Below are 18325 nucleotides of genomic sequence, written 5' to 3' on the forward strand. Positions count from 1 at the left end.
ATGGAGACTACAAAACGATATTGAGGGAAATGATATTGGTAAATTACAGCAACCGTCCCATGTTATCTCATGATTAGGGGGTAGGTACATAATCCGCACCACCTTTGGAGGTGAACTTTAATTTGGAAACATTTTCTAGGCCTTGCGCCTGCCTAATCACAGGTTTTGGATCTGTTTCAGGCATAAATGGCTTAGTAAATCTTTCACTCTCCATATATACATATGCCAATTCTATCTAAGCAGACACGAGGTACAATAAAACATGTAGAAAATTGTCTGGCTCAGAGCCTATTAAGATTTTCATTTTACTCTGTGTTCTTCATTTTTCTACTGTTTACTTTCACTTTTTTGCCTTTTTGGATGCATGAAGAACTGTAGCTTTTGAAGGACACATTTAGTTTTAAATAAAACATTTACCCATTCCACCTAGTTGAGCAGGTGCTGAAGTACAACAGGGGAGCAGAATAGTGAAATGCTGAGCAGTTTGTAAGGAAGATTAAAGTAATGATTATTTTGGGTGCCTCCTGGGCCAGATACTGACATAACTCAGAGTAATACTCGAACCCTTTACATTTCTTCCACTCCTATTACACTTGTCTGCCAGACTTTCAATGAAGGTCTACATCTGTTTACTGCTTAGATCTTGTGCTCTTTTTTTAATTTTCTTTTCTTTTTTTTCTTCTTTTTTTTTTGGCAGGGGGGGGAGGCAGAGAAGGGGCAGCTTTTTTTAGCTTATGTTCTTTGAAATATTAAAAGAAGTAGAAAATGTATAGTAGTGGGAGACTTGATACTGCTTTTTAGGATTCATTTTTCCCCAAGTGGTCATTACTTCAGCAGATCTATTTAAGGCATGGAGTTTCCATACCTGTGAATAGGTTAAAGTTTTATGGTGCTGCTTTTCACAGCACTTTGAAATGCAATGATCTTTGCCAGGAGCTAGCTAGAGAATTATTTACATATCTCCTTTCCTGCCTCAGCTGACCATTCACATGCAAATAGGAGCTTTGACAGCTTCTCCACACATTTATGAAACCCAGTGATCTGTACATTTTTCAACTCAGGGTGAAAGACATGACAATGCCTTAGAATAAAGCCCTGCCAGACTTTAGATTAGTTTCTTACTCTGCAATACTGAATATGAAAAAAAAAAAAAAAAAAAAAAAAAAGTTAAAAATACAACTTTCTTAGAAAGGAAAATTTTGGGAGCACGGTGAATGCATTTTGGTCACAAAATAAGCATTACTTTCTTAGAGACCAGCTGGCGGACAGTAGTTTTACAAACTATTTGAAAGGCAGAGCTGACTTAAGCTCTTGCTTTTTCCTCCCTTGGTCACCCAGAACCCCTCAAAACCCCTGATTTTTAGAGTAGGTTCAAGTCATTGCACTGTGGGCACACCATGATATCAGGGGAGGAAAATGAATAGCAGAAACTTAAGCTGGCCCTGCCTCTTAAACCTCATGTTGAAGAAACTAGACTTGTACTACTGAGCACTTGCCCATAGTATGTGCTTACTCACAAGTGGGTCCCAGAACAGTTCACCTCTGCAGAGAACAGGTTCACAGACCGGCCCTGCACATGCAAGCAATCCTCTTAAACCCTGGTGTCCGAGAGACCTGACTGAGTGGTTCAGCTCAGGACAATATTTTGCTTTCACGATGGTTATCAAAAATCATTGCTATTCTACCCACTTGCCAGTTCTTATTTGAAAGGAGAACTTGTCTTTAAGACCTAAAGTCTCCTTTTCTGGTGTGGTTTCAGTGTCTTATAACCAGAAAAAAGTGCACATTCCCTAGTCTAAAAAGCTGTGTTTCACCTCTCCTCATGTAATTTACATACATTGATCACTTCCATATGTCTGGCATAAGGTAAAATAGTTTCTATGCATAGTAATGGGGGTGAACCTACAGTGAAACAAAATTCAGCATTTGTCATATTCCTACATGCTGACAGAAAAAGTTTTTGAGAGAGTGGTAGGTATAAGAAATGACCTTAAAAAGGCTGTTTATGGCCTCAGCTATAGAAATTGCGTTCCAAAACTAGAAGCTGCATTACTTGGTCTTGTCCTCAGTCCCTTTGGTGCAATGTCAATTAGCAATATCAGCGGTCTAAACATGCATCACTGCAGTCACAGTCGTTTAATGAAGTTACGCTTGATTTACACCAGAATAACTGATGATGGCTTAAAATTTCTGATACAGAATAATAATAATACACATGAGACTTAATACTGCTGCTTTGAAGACAAATGAAAAAGTTTCTTCACTCCAGTAAACAGAACCTTTCACGTTGGTCTCTGTTGGTCTGTTTGCCAGCCTCGAGAATTGGACTTAACTCTTCTAACACCAGCAAAACTGTCAGAAAACTATGTAGCACGTGGTCAAGTAAGACACTGTAATCTAAAAAGTCAAGCTACAAACTTGTGCCTGAAGTTCAATGGTACACCAAAATCATACAAAATCTTGTATTTGCTCTGTATTTCTTACTTAATGGTACGTCATTACGGAAAAAAATAATGTTATTCAGATCAGCCATTACATCATGTAAGTGGCATGAGGAAGCATAAAAGCAAAGTAAAAAAAAAAAATCCTTCAGTTAATTCAGTGAAGGTAATATTTAAATGCTGCATTTGAGGTATGTGGAATATATGAACCACCAATTTTACTTTCACATAGGCCAGGATGATGAAGGGAACAGGTGCTTTCTTACTTATTTTAGGAATGAGGATGTGAATCTTACAGAGATGCAGAATTCCACTTCTGAATTTATTATAACAGTTACTCCTCATTATTGGGTTTGAACTAGGGCTGTTGAGCAACAGTTTTCCAGTGAGCAAGTCACAAATTATAGGCAATTATAAATGAGTGAACTGATTACTGCGTATTTCCCCAAGTGGCTAAGAAAGGCTGCCCTCATCCTGGAGAAGTCCGGGAAGCATTTTGGGTATGGAAAGTCAGAAAAAGGGCTGTGTGCAGGAAGAAATGGAAGTTTTGTGTCCAGAATCTGTTGGGAAAGAAACCATGTATACTTGTAGGGGTGGAGGAGTATTAAACAGCAGTGGCCTGATAAGCTGTGTTCAGACTGGGTGGAAATGGAAGGAAGTGCACAAAGTGAGGTTTTTAGTTTTGTCTGGTAAGCACAAGAAAAAAATTACATTTTTTAACTCCCTCTGAATTTTAAAATATGATTATCAGCTATAATTAGAAAAAAAAAAAATAGAAGCTTAGCTTAAATTCAGAGAAATAGGCTAGGATCTTGCAAGCACTCACATACTTTTGGTAGATAGTATTGCAAAGACTAAACACAAAGCCTCTTCTTCTCCAGAGTCACCTGTAGTCACCTTCATGGTGTATTTAGTGTGAAATAGAGGTGGATACTCCAAAAAACATTGTGAGTGATTCCTGTATGGAACCATCTGGAATATCCAAATTGAATTAAATTAGATATGCTTTCTGGATAATAGGCATGTGTTTCATGTCACAAGCACACACAGCTGTGAATATAATTTTATAATCACTTTAAAGTACCTGTAAGGCCTTTGTATGTTGATCAAAAATAAGTTCTGACTGAACTTTGAATATACACATTAATGGGATTATTCTGAGAGTACGACACAGGTCTGAATAAGCATGGCAAGTCTCTGACCTCGAGCAATTCCTCATGAGATTACTTACTTAATACCACTTTACAGGTGAAGAAGCTGACACAAAAGAGGCAAAGAATTAATAGTATTTCACATTTTTCGTGCTTTCTTTGATTCCTATTACAGTACAGACTTCCTGTGTATCATCAGCTGTGGTGCTGGGTTTCTGTTAACCTCCAACCTCCATTTGTAGGTGAGGATAACAAAACTTTCCTAATTTGCGTGACTGTTGTCCAATAAAGTGTGTGAGTTCCAGTGGGTGTTAAAAGAATGATGAAAGACACAAAATTGTAAAAGAATGCCAGAAAAGGAAGTAGAATACCCAGCAGATTATAGTTCCATCACAGATGGGAAACAAAATTTGAAGAAGTAGAATTAGAAATTATGTTAATCTTGATGTCAGTACTCCAGGCTGCAGAGAAAAACAAAATTTTCAACATATAATATTATTATTATTACCTTATTTTGTAACAATGCTTTGAAAAGAGCTAAAAGGAATTTTATTTCAAATTTAACAAATTCCAAAATCTTTTCACTTGACATGCAATGTTGCTTGCCTATTTGTTGGAGGTCAGGTTTTATGGCTAGAGTACAAGCGACTCAGGATACATATTTAGAACAGCAATATGGACAGAGGTTTACCATAATGATAACTGCACAGCCAACATCCTGCAAATACTGCTTCACTGATGTTTAGGACCTTTCAGAGAAGTGCCAAATACAGCTCTTTGAAAATGTTATCATACTCTCCTGTACATCTGAGTATACACTTGGTCTTTGTGGATGGACTCTAATATACCTTGGAAGAGCAGCAGTTTAGAAAGAAAGTGATTTCCTAACCATGCGATTTGCAGGTAGCTCAGGAATGCATTCATATTGTTGTCTGCAAGGCCATCAGAGCAAGAAGTTTTGATACAGCCATTCATCTGCTGTAGCAGCAAGGAAAATGAGAGAAAAAAAAAAGCAATCTGGAAGATAAAAGTTCTCTTTCCCAGATCCCTAGACATCATTTCTGCTGTCCCTCCTATCACTCAACAGGAACTGGCATTTACCACATGGGCCTAGCAGAATGAAGACCATGTACAGGACCTAGCGTGATGGAGATGAGATCAAGTTGGCCTACAGATACTACTGAACAACATTCATCATCACTGATATGACCCTTGCTGTGTTTTAAGAAAAAGAGCTTCACCAGGAGTCAGAACCACTTCAGACTATACATTCATGCAAACGTAGTAAAGCTGCACTGGGAGATCCATGAAGGATGTACAAGCAATATTAACCCTGAAATCTCCACTTCATCTTAACAGACCTCGCTCTATGCCTTGGCCAGGCACGGGATCCATGTCTAGCAAAGGATAGCTATTGCCATTGCAGTGTCAACCGGTGATGAAAGCTGTACTCTGCACTCTCTGCAGCTCTTTTGGATGCATGTGAACTGTATTTATCGTCTGTTGCCTCTAGAAAAGGCCACCAACCCCTCCCCCTTGAAAGGCAGCTCTAAATCCTTTAAATTATCTCACAGAGCTTTTTTGTGTCCTTTTCTCACACAAGGCTGGAATTTCAAAAGGAGCCAAGAGGGGCTGTCGGAACCAACATGAGCTTTGCTTCATTAGAGTGGAGAGTAAAGGAGAGCTTTCTTTTTCCTCCCTCCACAAGTTAGATGAAAGCAAATAACTACTTCATTCCTCAGATTGTTCCCTGCAAGATCCAACTTTGCACAAAAATATTTATAAGAGATGAGAATTTCATTTGACTGCTCGCTTCTAAAGTTTCTGCAACATCCAGCTGGAGAGATAAGCAGGCGGCCCAACAAATGTCAAACAACTTGAAAACGTTAGAAGAATGGCAAAAACTTCTGACTTTACTGCATTTGGCTATCAAACAGTAAAGGATGAAAACTAGATGTGACAGAAATTGGACTCGTGCTCACACGTTTCAGGGATTGCTGTAGATGTGTCTAGCTCAAGGGGAATCTGTAATACCCAAAGTGAGAAAAGAATCCCACAAACTGTAAGTCTACTTAGATTTTTTAGAAATGAACCTAAATTAGGTTTCATCCTGCTCTCACTGTTGAAATAGTTCAGCTGAAAAAGGGGAGATTCAGATTCAAGGCACCTGTCAACTGAGTTACACATATTCATATGCATTTTTATTTGCAATTTATGCTATATGAAGTTGAGTCTTGAATACAGTTTTCTTTTAAAGTGTAGAAACATTCAGAATGTAACAGAGCTGGTCAGGGGAAAGCTTATTGAAAGCTTCAAATGATTAAGCTATCAAATTAGTAAAGCTCTGCAGCCCCAGACAGTCACTTCCAGCATGTGTCACTGGATTTGGGATGAGCTTATTAAGGAGGAGAGACATGGGAAATGTGAGATGTAAGTTAGGTAATTGTTTTAAGGACATGAAAAACTTATATCTTGCTATAATTGAAAGTTTTATGCAAATTTAGACAGAGTCACAGGTGACCTCAAGATCACAGATACTGAAGGCATACATAAGTTTAATCATTTGGATTTTTCCACAACTTTAAATACTCATTTAAGCAGAGACAGTTTCTTAAATTAAGATGCTTCAGATCAGAATACAGCCTAAGTTCTTCATAGCATTTAATTAGTATCTTCTTTTGATACCTTCCCAGAAAGAAAGAAACTAAATGAATGAACAAGGAGCTTAATTCCTTTTACAGTCACTAAAAAGCGATAAGCACCCTTAAAGTCACATTCAGCCTGCCTAACCCAAGATTAGCTTTCTGGAAGTACCTCTCCTTCCACTGACAGTAAAAAGAGCCTAATGTGGCTGACTATGTCAGTCAAAAAGAAAGAGAAAGACACAACAGAGAACCTCCTGTGGTGCAGGAGAAAGGCTACAGCGCTCTTAAGATTTCTGATGCTCTCAACAGCTGTGGCCATCCTTTTCGCTCTTGTACATTGGGGCACAATCCCACTTAGAAATAAATAGGAAAAGTCAAGTAAATGTACTATCCCCACAGTTATTCTCACCATCCACAGCTGTTCCTGGAAGAGAGCAGCTAACCTATATGAAGGCTGTATGTGGGAGGACCGTGAACTTGCAGACATTCCTGAAGGGAGCTTTAATCCTGCAAGGGAAGGAATTCGCTGAATCGCCCACCAGCACCAGCACAACACCAGCAGCAACTTTCACATGTAACCTTAATTAACAAGAGCACCAGGACAAGCTACAGAACTTTCATTTAAAATTTTGACATAAAGCTGCCAGGGTCCACCCCACACATTTGCTTAAAAATAAGCGCGTAGGAGCCTGAAGACAATTTTACCCTTTTTAGCTTTCAAACAACTGGAAAATGTCTCAAGCATCGACACCACTTAGAAAGATTTGTTTCCTTCTCAGTCACTTAGGCAGTGCCTCAGGTGAAGATGTGATTTTGCTTCAGATCGAACAAGGGTCAAGTCAGGCTCCAGCTGATGTAGAAAATGTTCAAAATATTGGAGCAACTTTGTATTGCTTGTGCTTCCATTGCAATGTTCCAGGTATGTATATGGGCCAGAGGAATTAAATAAAAAAGATGTCTCACTAATAGTATCTGTGGGCATTAAAGGCCATATGCAGAATGGGTGATTAGGCAACCCAAAACCATATTAAAAAGATCAGAGTATAGCAATGCATTCAATAAAAACTGAAAAACACTTCCAAGCAAAAAGATCTAGTTAAAAATACAAATCATTTAGTGGTTTCTTCTCAGGTGGAACTCCATGTAAATTGTTTCTCTATATACAGAGGCACACGCGGAGGAGATTATCATAAATAACCCATTTATATTGTAGCAACCTGCAAAGACTGGGTTTCTTATTTTAAATATTGTTTTGCTAAATGTTATGGAATAAATATACACCTGAATAAACCCTAAGCAAGCAGATAGGTGCTTCAGTCCTGATCAAAAATCTTCAAGCACAGAAGTAAACTCTAAGGCAGACTTCACATATCATTAGATCCATTGATGTCAGTGAAACTGTGGATGTTTATGTTTCTCACTAGGTCAGAATTTTAAAGATGCTGTAGCAAACAGTAAAAGTAAGTGCTACACACCTTGTTCACAGCAAAAGAGTAGAGTTTCCATTGCTGTCAATACGGCACTTTCCACGTATAATTCCATCATTTGCAAACTGTAAAGCACAAATAATTATAGAGAACTCCAGCTTCTCAGAAAAAGGAGGCTCTATAATTCAGAAACCACTTTTCCACTGGAATTAAATGGGAAAGTTGGAAACAGAAAATGAAAATGTTGGGCTAGGTTTTCACCCTCCTTATTCCAATTACACTGACCTTAATTAGCTAGCTGAAAATTTCCCTATATAGGCAAGATCCGAGCTCAGGCACTTCCTTCATCAGCTTCTCCCTTCTGTCAGCCTGTGGGTCATGTCAGAGGCAGGCAGGGTAGTCCTACCATCTCCCCCGACAGTTCTCAGGTCTTGTGAAGACCCCACTCAAACAATACTAGAAAAAGCAACACACAGATCTTCTCTGAAGGACATCATTTTGGGGCAAAAAAAAGGCTGAAGAGGCTGTGGCTGCGTCTGACAGCTTCACTGCCTCCCAGCCTCCTGCACTGACTGAACAGTGAGGTCCAAGAGCACCAGAGCCATGCAGAAATGCTGTCAGGAATGATGGAAGCTAAAAAGTGTTACAAACCCATGTCTAGAAGGTTTGCCTTCCTTCACAGTCTTCTTCCTAAGTCTAAGCTGCCCTTCTATTCTTTTCAAGCATGTTAGATAGGCTTTTCCCTCAGACAAGATGCTTAAAACATAGTTTAAGCAAAAGGGGTTTTTAAGCAGATACCTTGAAATCTGAGAAAAACTCTAATACAGGTCCCAACTCAAGAGAGACAGGCTCCCTTGTCGATATTTCTCTCCCCATTTCCTTCTCCCACTTTGTCCTGCTTTCCCACCATTTGTGGAGGTATTCAATTGTGAGTTATAGAGTTTGACGGAAAGGAAAAACCACAATCAAACCCGCCGGCAGGTCATCAACTACAACCAGACTAGGTCAACAAACTACAAACCAGGTATCATATTTACACTAGCGTACATACAGGTAATTCAGTGCGGTGTCATTCCTCCCTCGTCACAGCGTGTTGGACAGATTGAAACAGACAGAAGTTTTGCCATTACTTTCACTAGGGCCAGGATTTCATCCGTATAAAAATCCATCCTATAAAATTGTAAATCAACTGCACGTCAAGGATGGAGTAATTCTCACTATCACTGCAACTTTAAACAAGGCACTTATTTTTAATATGGCTTGAATTGGAGCCAGGGAGCAATAGAGCTAAATCTGTGTGCAATGCTTTTTCAGTTACTTATTCCCAAGTAATATGTATCCAATTGAGCAACAATAACAAAGGAGAACCACACATGTTCTCTTACAAAACATACTTACAGCATTTAGTAATTTTCAATAGACAAATAGGACGCGACAGATGGATTTGAGAAAGTTGGGTTCGCAAGATTTACTCATGTGGAGACAAAAATCGGGGTTGCCTTAGAAAAAAACCTGTAAATCAAAGAATCATTAATGGAAACTCTCTCTTTCTTTGGGTTTATATGTTTATATTTAAAAGTTGCTGTAGCTGGTTCCATCTCTGTGCTGTTACCTCCCCATACAGAGGACAGCAAAAGAAAATAGGAAACAATAAACGATACAAGAAATCCATCTGGAGTTAAGACTATATTTATTGTTTTAAACTTTGCACACTCAACTTGATCACCACCTTTCTGAGAACTCTGTGCTCAATAGAAGTTTCCTGAACAGAATCTGTGACCTAGTGACACTATACAGACTCTTACAACTGACACCGAAATTGAAGCCAATGAGATTAAAAGAAAAAAAAAAAAAACAACAAAACCAAAAAAGACAACAACAAAACTCCCTACAGCCTTTAAGAAAATATTCCTTTACTTTGGACATATCAGCAACGACATTTCTTGTTACTTTTCAAAAAGGACACAAAGTCTCTGAAGGACACAAAAAGAGGAGCTCAGAGGTTGAAGGGCTCAATGAGCTCTCAGTTTTATATCTGGTTTTACCACATTTAGGCTATGATCCAGAACTTACTGACTTCAATGAACTTTGGATCAGGTCTTTAATCATATCAATTGCCTTTCACTGGAATAAGGAGATAAATATCATCTGTGCAAAACCTTTCCAATCCCTGCACTAAGATGAAAATGCTTGGAAACTTTAAAATGTAAGGAGCAAAACCCTGATGGTACCAAACAGGAGCTTCGCCACAGATTTCAGCTGGACAAGGATTTCCCTAGTGCTCTCCTCATATTTCCTTCCTTTAGTATGCCACCAAAATCAAGGTGATATAAACCAAACAACCAGACCTCTGTTTCACAATAAACAGAAAGGACCTTTTCAGTCCGCAGATGTGGCCTTAATAGATGCATTTATGCACTTTCTCTTCCTCTTCCTATCCGTAACATGCCCCGTAGGATGCTTCTAATCTTCTGTAAGACTGAGTGACAACAAGTTAAGAGGAAGCAAGACTAGGGGTTCACCAAAGCTTCTGTCCTGTAACCTGGGAAATGGCAGAGCTAATACTGGACCTTTGAAAGCAAGTGGCCATAGGAAATCAAGGTTGGCAGGGATTTAACCCTTCATGACTCGTTTTGCTAACTTTTAAAGCAAATGCCTGAGCTTTTTAACCATGTTTGACATCTAATTAGTCGAGAAAAACAAGAAGTTAAAATACATCCTTGCTTTTCTTTTGAAATAAAGCACCAACAATTAGCTCCAAGGCATTTGTTTAGGCAAAAACCAAGCATGCATGCTAGAAGAAAGCACAGTGACAGTCACTAAAAAGAGAAGTCACTTGGGTCATTCTTTTTACCTTGTGTGTGCATGGGTTTTTTTTTTTTTAATTTTGTAAGTTTATTTTACTCAACCACAGCTCTTTATGAAGAGGCAGAGTTGGTAAGTAACTGGGTAGCTTCTTTTCCTAATTGCTGGCAGTTTCAATAGAGATGAATCACATAGTCATACAGTGGTGAGGTATACTCTGAGAGATACCTATTAGCATGTAAGGTATTCAGTCAGTGCCTAAAAGACATATTTTCAATACCTACAGCTCTTAAAGCTGTTCCTACGCAAGGTGTTAACATTGATCTGTGCATAGAATACTCTGCTGGCAGCAAAATTTGTCTGGAAAAGCACCAGCTGATAAGGTTTAGTTTTCCCTGACTAATAGCGATATCCCACACTTAGGGATCAATGCAGCAGCACAGGCAACAGGCTCCTCTTGACCTGCCCAGGCATTTACACTGGTACTTAACATCAAGCACGTGAGTAGTCTGATCTGAATTTTAGGGTTACACATGCCTTACATCAAATATGTGATTAAGTATACATATGAATGAAAGGCCAGAGTGTGGATTCCTGTAAGTCTTCAGACTTTAACTTGCTTTGAATCAACTATGCATTTACTTTCTTTACTAGAGAGGAGATAGGGTTGCTCAGCATTTCAACTCACTTTCTTTTCACAATGATCCGCCAATTATAACAAAAGTTTCAATGTTCCTTTGTTTCCGGTTTTGCTCATATAGGATAGATTGTATATTAAAAATTGATGTCTGATGTATTTAAGAAATGAAAATGAGACCCTTTCCCCCAGCAAGAGCAGAACTGGAAAACAGCCAATCAGCACAGCAGCAAAATGTTGCCAAAGTGTATGTAGATACAGTACCAGCGGGGTGAAAAAAGAAAACCAAAAAAGAAAAAAAAAGAAAACCACTATCAGTCAGATTTGGCCATCCTTTGAAATTAGTTTCTGTGAATTTAGTCAGCATGAGCAGGGGTAGCAGACTTGAGCTACCAATAAACTTTAAAAGGGTGAAAAAAAAAAAAACAAACAATAATTAATTACCCATTAAATCCCTTTACAGGGTATTTTTACAGCATTTATGCTTCTCTATACTAATCTGAGCTTCACTATGATTGTGAAAGTTTGGAAGCAATTCAGAGGTCTTTAATGAGTTTTTTGACATGAGTGTACTTATGGCAGAAGCTTTCTTCCGACTCCGTTATTCAAAATAATCAATTTGGTGTTAAACACAAATGGCTTTTCTTATGAAAAACAAATTAACAGATTCTGAACCCCTTAAACTGTTCTTTTCATATGTATCTTTTCAAGTTTAAACGCACACAAATATGCATCTATGTGTTCTTTAATAAAACCCTGCACACGCACTTATTTCATACAGTGCATCCAAGTTTTGCAGGTGTTTAATTTTTGTTTTTTGTCTGGAGTGCGAAAATGACGTCTGCCATGTATCAGAGAGGACTTTCCCCCTCTCATTTGCAGCACGAGAAAGATGAAAAAATTTGGAAAATATATTTCTACTGGCAAGAGATGTATTGACAGTATACTGTAAACTGAGATTGACATCTATGACCAGGCATGCACACACATGTTCTCCTTTTTTCCACTGCAGCAGCAGTGTGTTACTTTTCCTCCCTTCTTTCAGAACCGTAGCTGCTGCTCCTTCTCTCCACCTTCAATAATCTGGGAACCATGAGAAGGCAGGTCCTCAGAGAGAGATGTACATGCACGCAGATGTACAGATCTCCCTTCTAGACATAATACTTTAGAGCTCTCACATTTTAAACTTCTTCCTCAGTTGCACATTCTCCGGATTTGGTGAATTCTTCTGAAAAGGTACTTACAGAGAAACTATGCTGATAAAGAAAAGCCTCTGCCTACTTCAGAGGTCTCCTTTAATACTGGCCGTATTACACAAAAGTTAATTACTGACAATTGCAGTGTGAGTGGCATTACACAATTTCAAACGTAAACGTAATCTCACAGCTCTCTTTCTTCAGTTACACCTTCCCTGTGATCTCTAATGAAACACATCAGACTACACCAAAACCAATCCCAGTTCAAACAAACTGCGCTGCATTACCCATCCATAGGCAGTATTTTCTAGTGCATATAGCAGTCCTTTCCTCCTTTTCTGGACTGATCTGTTCCTTTCAGTTTATAGTTTCTTGGCAAACCCACCATCTACTGCTTATGTTAGGCATCTGATTGTCAGATTTGTACAAACTGAATATTCATGACTTGAAAATTAACCACTTCATGCCTAAAATAAAGGAAAATGTAAATCTTCATCTATTCCGTGCTGTTTGAAACAGACCCGGTATTGTGGGTGCGCTACATGCCCAGCACGGGAGAGATGAGCTGGGTGGCCAAACACGTCTCATCGTTTTAAAGTCCGATGAAACAGCACAAGACTGAAAAACACTCTTCCACGGATCAGCACGATCCGGACTCCTTGTCTGCAAATGCAACTAACTCTTCTTTGTCTGTGTTCAAACTGCGTGGTACCGATCGTAGCACGGAGCGGCTGTTTTAAGTATTTTTTTTTCCGAAATTTCTCCTAATGCAAATTTCCCCTTTGGAAGATACGGAGAACCCGGGAGAGGAAGGTGGGGAGAGGGGGTAGCGACGGGGCAAGGAGGAGAGCTTTTGAGGAAAAGCGAGACTGAGAGAGAACAACAGGCTTACCTTTATAGGATAATTTGAGCCTTGGCACATTATTCTTCACATGCTGGCAGTTCACTCTTCCTGCTAGTAATACTCCCAAGGAAAGCAAGGCAATCCCCCTGAGCCAGCCCATGCTGCAGCAGCCACTGTAGCGTCCCTGCCAGCCGGAGCCGCGGCGCTCCCCGTCCTGCCGGGCGCCGCCGGGGAACTTCAGGCAACCTGGGGAGCGGAGGTAACAGGTGATGGGGGTGGGCTCCGCGCCCCGCCGCGCCCCGCCGCGCCCCGCCGCCGCCGCCAGCCGCCCCGGCCCCCCGCCTCGCCGCCGCCGCCGCCGCCGCCGCCGCCGCCGCCGGGGCAACTTCAAGCCCCTCTCACGCACACGCCGCGGGCCGGAAAGGGAGGCAGCCCCCGGGCGCGAGTGGCGTGCGGGCGGGGGGGCGGCATGATGCGGGCGGCGGCGGCGGCGGGCGGCGGCGCGGGCCGGGGGCAGGGGCAGGGGCCGGGGCCGGGGCTGGGCCGGGGCTGGGGCTGGGGCCGGGGCCGGGGCCGGGGCTGGCCGGCGCCCCGCTCCCCGCGCGGCGGGCGGGTCCCGGGCGGCAGGGGCGGGCGCGGCGCGGCGCAGCCCCGCGCACATGGAGGCACGGGGGACACCGGTTCTCCCCGCGCTCCCGAGAGCGGCTGACAATGGGAGCGCAGGGAAGCTCGACCCCCCCCCCCTTCCCCCCCCCCCCCCCCCGCCGCCCCCCCGCCTTCCCCTTCCCCGGCTGTCACACCACACATGTAAAAAAAAAAAAAAAAAGAAAAAAAAAAATCGCGGCAGAGATCAGAGGAGAGAACAGAAACCTCCACCCAGCCTGGGAAAGGCACGGAGCTATAAATTTCGCCAGCTATTTTATGTCATTGTCCAGGTTGTTGGGTTTGGTTTTGGGTTTGTTGGTTGGTTTTGGGTTGGTTTTTTTTTTTTTTTTAATTTCATTTCATTTTACAGTTCTAATTAAAAGATGTACATCCCCCTTTAAAAACAACAGCACAACACAACCCACGATGTTGCTGCCCACATAAATAACATCTCCTGCCCATAACGTAATCCTCCTCGGGTTGCTCCCGGTTAAAAACAAGTAACAAAGTCTTCCATTAGCATAACTTTACCACTGAAGCTTTTAAAGCCTTGTTAGGGAAGGTTGCTCTAACCCTCCGCCCTCCCCACCTCCTGCTCTACTCCGATTCAGCGAAAGAAATTCCTAGTAAAGCCCACTTCAACAATCAGTTCAAGACATGTACAGGTCTAGAGGGGCTTATAAATTACACTAGAGTATTCTCTGAAGTGTTCTTATAAGTTAAAAACCTTCCAAACCTTCCAATTGCTAGGACTGCGTGATTATTATAAACTTACATTTTTATGCCGTGAAACTAGACAATGTTTTTTGTTTGTTTGTTTAAACAAAAGGACACAAAAAATCCCCAGAGGTCTTCTAAATGTAAAGGAGCTGTAAACAAAAACATATAAGCAACCTTAAGCGCTTCCCTCCCACACATCTGAACAACCCAACAACCCCCTTCTAGTGAGTGATGGTTTATTAAATTTTCCGTGCTGTGCTGAATATGAATTTAATGTGCATTTTGGAATGTAATGTCTTACACAGATATGTACCCTGTATTACATTCCTAATGCAATATTGCCTGGCAATCCACCTTTACAAAGCATTGGCATCATCAAAGAAGCATGATGACCCTTCTTTATTTTGTTCTGTACTTTTGTAGAAAAAAAAAGTGTCCGTGAGTGCTTTATGGTGACAGAGCCTATGGTATTTCTGTGAGATCTCTTCCTTCCTTTTACCGTTATTTACTGCCTATTAAAAAACAGTTATCTAGTCCTACCAACCATGACCACACTACACTGAATTTTACAGAACACAGCATCTCTTTTCTGTGTTCAGACTGAGCTACTAAACCAGCATCTAGGAAACAGTCTTAACTTTGAAACTGAAGTTCATACTTGAAAATGCGAGTGTCAGTATGGTTCTAATTAAAATGTAAAGACTCGTGCAGAACAAGGCTTGGTGCTGCGGTAAAGCAAGGGCTAAAATTTTGTGTCATTGCTGCTTTCATTGCTTAATATTCACACACCAGTGGAAAAGAAGGGGCTTTTCCCCTCTCCTCTTTAACAAATTCTTCTGCTTCCTGAGCTTAATTCATTAATCCCATGTCATTGTATCTGCCAGAATCAGCAATTCCATTGATCAGCAGCATTGTTAAGAAAATAAAATAAAAAAATAATGTTGGTTTTGGTCATTCCCACACTTGTTATCCTGAGCATTTTCATGCTCCAGGCAGCGGATTAGAGCTCCAAAATGACAAGAGACGCCTGTCTGTTTTCCATGGATTACTTGCTACAGACATTCACTCTGCAAAGGAATTCATGTCACTTTGAGATTATTTGGAGAATTGGCCTAATGAATTATCCTTTTGTATTGAGCAAACAATTAGAAACAAAACACAAAAGATGCACCATATTCAGGACTTTATAAAGCACATCATTTTACAATGATGTTGTTACACTCAATTTACTTCTAGTTGCATAAAGAAGGCATGACTACTTTTTTTTTTTTTTTTCTTATCAAGAAAAGAGAGTACAAAGCTAAAATTCTAGCTTTCTCGTGTAGAATGAATGTGTAACACTCCAGACTATTTTACGGCCACCAAAATTACAAATCATGGTCACCAGTCAATATATATTTTGCCCAGAAAACATATGGATTAGATGCAATGAGTACTAGCTTATCCAAGATTGCACCTGAAAGATAAAATACAGCATCATTTTAGGAGAGATGAGAGATACTTTTTGCATCCTTCATGTGAGAGACCACTCACGTTTGCCTTCCTCTGTGGGATATGCCAGTCTGAAGACACAGAGAAGGGTAAAAACAGATCCCGTGGGTCGTCCTCCTGCGATTTAGCTCTAAGTAGTGCTAATCAGCTAGTCGGGATAGCATATGCTGCACCCCCTTATAAGGAGAGGTGCAATGGCAGCACTTCAGTGGTGCTTGACGAGGCTTTATATCTCAAGGACACCCATTGCCATATGTTGCTTCTGCCAAGGCAAAACTGGGCTCTGCTTGGAATGAATGATTTGGCCAAAGCTTCTATGGCAAGTGCCAGAAACGTCAACTCTGGGAATTTAGGGTGGGCAACAACTCACTTTTAAATGACAATCCACCTTTTTTCTTTGGTCTTTTGAAAGCGATCTGGCTGTTAAGTTGAGAGAGAGGAAAAAAATAAAATCCAAACTTTCCTCAATTCTTCAAAAAATACCCTTCTCCCCTGAAGAAAAGAAGACCACAGTAATCAGCTTAATTAATTATTTCATTATTGCTCGGCAAGTTCAAAAGGAATAGCAGTTCATATTGTTTCCCATATTTGTTGCAGATTTTATTTTTATTTTCTGTAACGGCATTTATATGACATTCTATATAGTGTTTTACATCTCAAAACCCAGATAGGCACTTATGGGCTCTGTTTAATATTTCTGGTCTCATGCTGTGTGGCATTTGGAGTTTTTTATATCACCTTTCAATATGCGTAGCGACTTCACATTGATAGATCCTACAAATAGTTATACTTGGATGTGTCTGGGCTTTCACTGTTGACCATCCATGCAGAATTACTCTTTCAATCACAAATTGGCATCATTTGGTGCTTCTCATTACTCAGAAATAGTGTTACTTGACTCATGATTACTTTAAACCTTTTCACTGCTGCTGTGATTTTTATACTTAGAAGCTCTTGAAAGCTTAACTACTCTAAGAAAGTCTTTAGCATGCTTTAAAAACGTACTTATGTTTTCAGAATCATTTCCTGTGTTTTAGATGAGTCATTACTTGTTTATATTGATGTGATCAGGTCCTTCTCAGAACTACGCAGGAACTACCAGAATCTGGTTTTGAGATGCAATACTAATCCAGTAATTTTTGAGGGAAAGTTTTCTTGCATTGAGAGTGCAATTTCTGGTTAAAATCAGAGAAAGAAAAGCCCTCTCAGTCTGTATCTGATTGCTAAAAACCTCCCTATAGAACACACTCCTGTAGGAAATGTGAAATCTTAATTCAGATACACTACCTGATATTTTCTTCTGTAGTAGGTGAGTTGCTTGATAAGCAGAATATTTACAATTCTGCAGAGTCCCCATGAAATTGCTCCGGTTTTATACATAATGATGCTTGTAACATGTTTTAGAATAACTGAATAATTATTGGCCCAAAAAAAGGTTCAGTCTAGAGCCCAATTGTTAGTTCATTTGTCGTGTGATGTGTGAGAGACCCAGGATGTACTTTCACAACATATTGACCTCAGAAACAAAATCTTATTTAAGAATATCCAGCCATAATCTACCGCATTTTGCTTTTATGTCACAGACTGCTGCTCTGTCTTTCAGGATGCTACAAACTTTTTGTGGGGACATACTTGAAACATGGTGAAAAAGAATGTTTAAAAATAATCTTTGTGGGCATATGAAAAGGGTTGTTTTTCACACAGATGCTGTGCATGCACCAGCTAACGGAGTAGAAAGAATTGTGAACTGGAATTGGGGAAAAGCTGTAATGCAGAGGAATATGGCCTCAATTCTGAAGGCAACATGTCATGAAGCTCTACCTCTGGGTTCAAGTCCTTTGCCTGTATCAGACAGGAATCTAAACTGGAATCTATTTGACATAGACCTTAATGCTGACACAGTTGTTCTTACCTTTTTTCTTATGGGGAAAAAAAAAAAAAAGGGAAAAAGAATGAAATCTATAAAAGGCCTATACAGTAAAGAAAAATGCCTCTGATATCCAGACCTGCTGAACTGGATATCAGCAATTACTTTTACAGCGTTGATGATTATCACATTAGCTCAAGAGGTTATAAATAGCTGCTTCCACCTGGATTTTAAAAGATTTAAAATTCTGTGGGGTGGCACTTTTTAAGTTCTGAAGCAATCACAGAGCAAAGTTATTTAAAAGTGCATCAGCACGAAAGGAGTTGAAGGTGTAGAGTTTAACATTTTATCAAACTGGATTTGCCAAAATCACCGGCTTGCATCTCGATCTGGAAATATTCTTGCTGTTGGAAGTCTAGACATGTCTTTCCCCAGCACTCCCTTGGGCTATGTCGC

At 40.3% G+C, this 18325-nt stretch overlaps 1 protein-coding gene across 1 annotated transcript in view; it reads right to left on the bottom strand.

Moving 5' to 3' along the window:
• SEMA3A (semaphorin 3A) overlaps positions 1-14253 on the bottom strand; it is a 171791-nt gene extending 157538 nt beyond the window's left edge. Inside the window, exons 1-2 of the mRNA XM_086474513.1 lie at positions 14232-14253; positions 13195-13392 (exon numbers count right to left, since the gene is read on the bottom strand). Of these exons, the coding sequence (XP_086330639.1) occupies positions 13195-13392; positions 14232-14253 (220 nt within the window). The remainder of the gene's footprint in view (positions 1-13194; positions 13393-14231) is intronic.
• Between the last annotated feature and the right edge of the window lie 4072 nt (positions 14254-18325).

Source organism: Leptosomus discolor, chromosome 1 (assembly GCF_034619465.1).
Source record: "Leptosomus discolor isolate bLepDis1 chromosome 1, bLepDis1.hap2, whole genome shotgun sequence".
Classification (NCBI taxonomy): domain Eukaryota; kingdom Metazoa; phylum Chordata; class Aves; order Leptosomiformes; family Leptosomidae; genus Leptosomus; species Leptosomus discolor.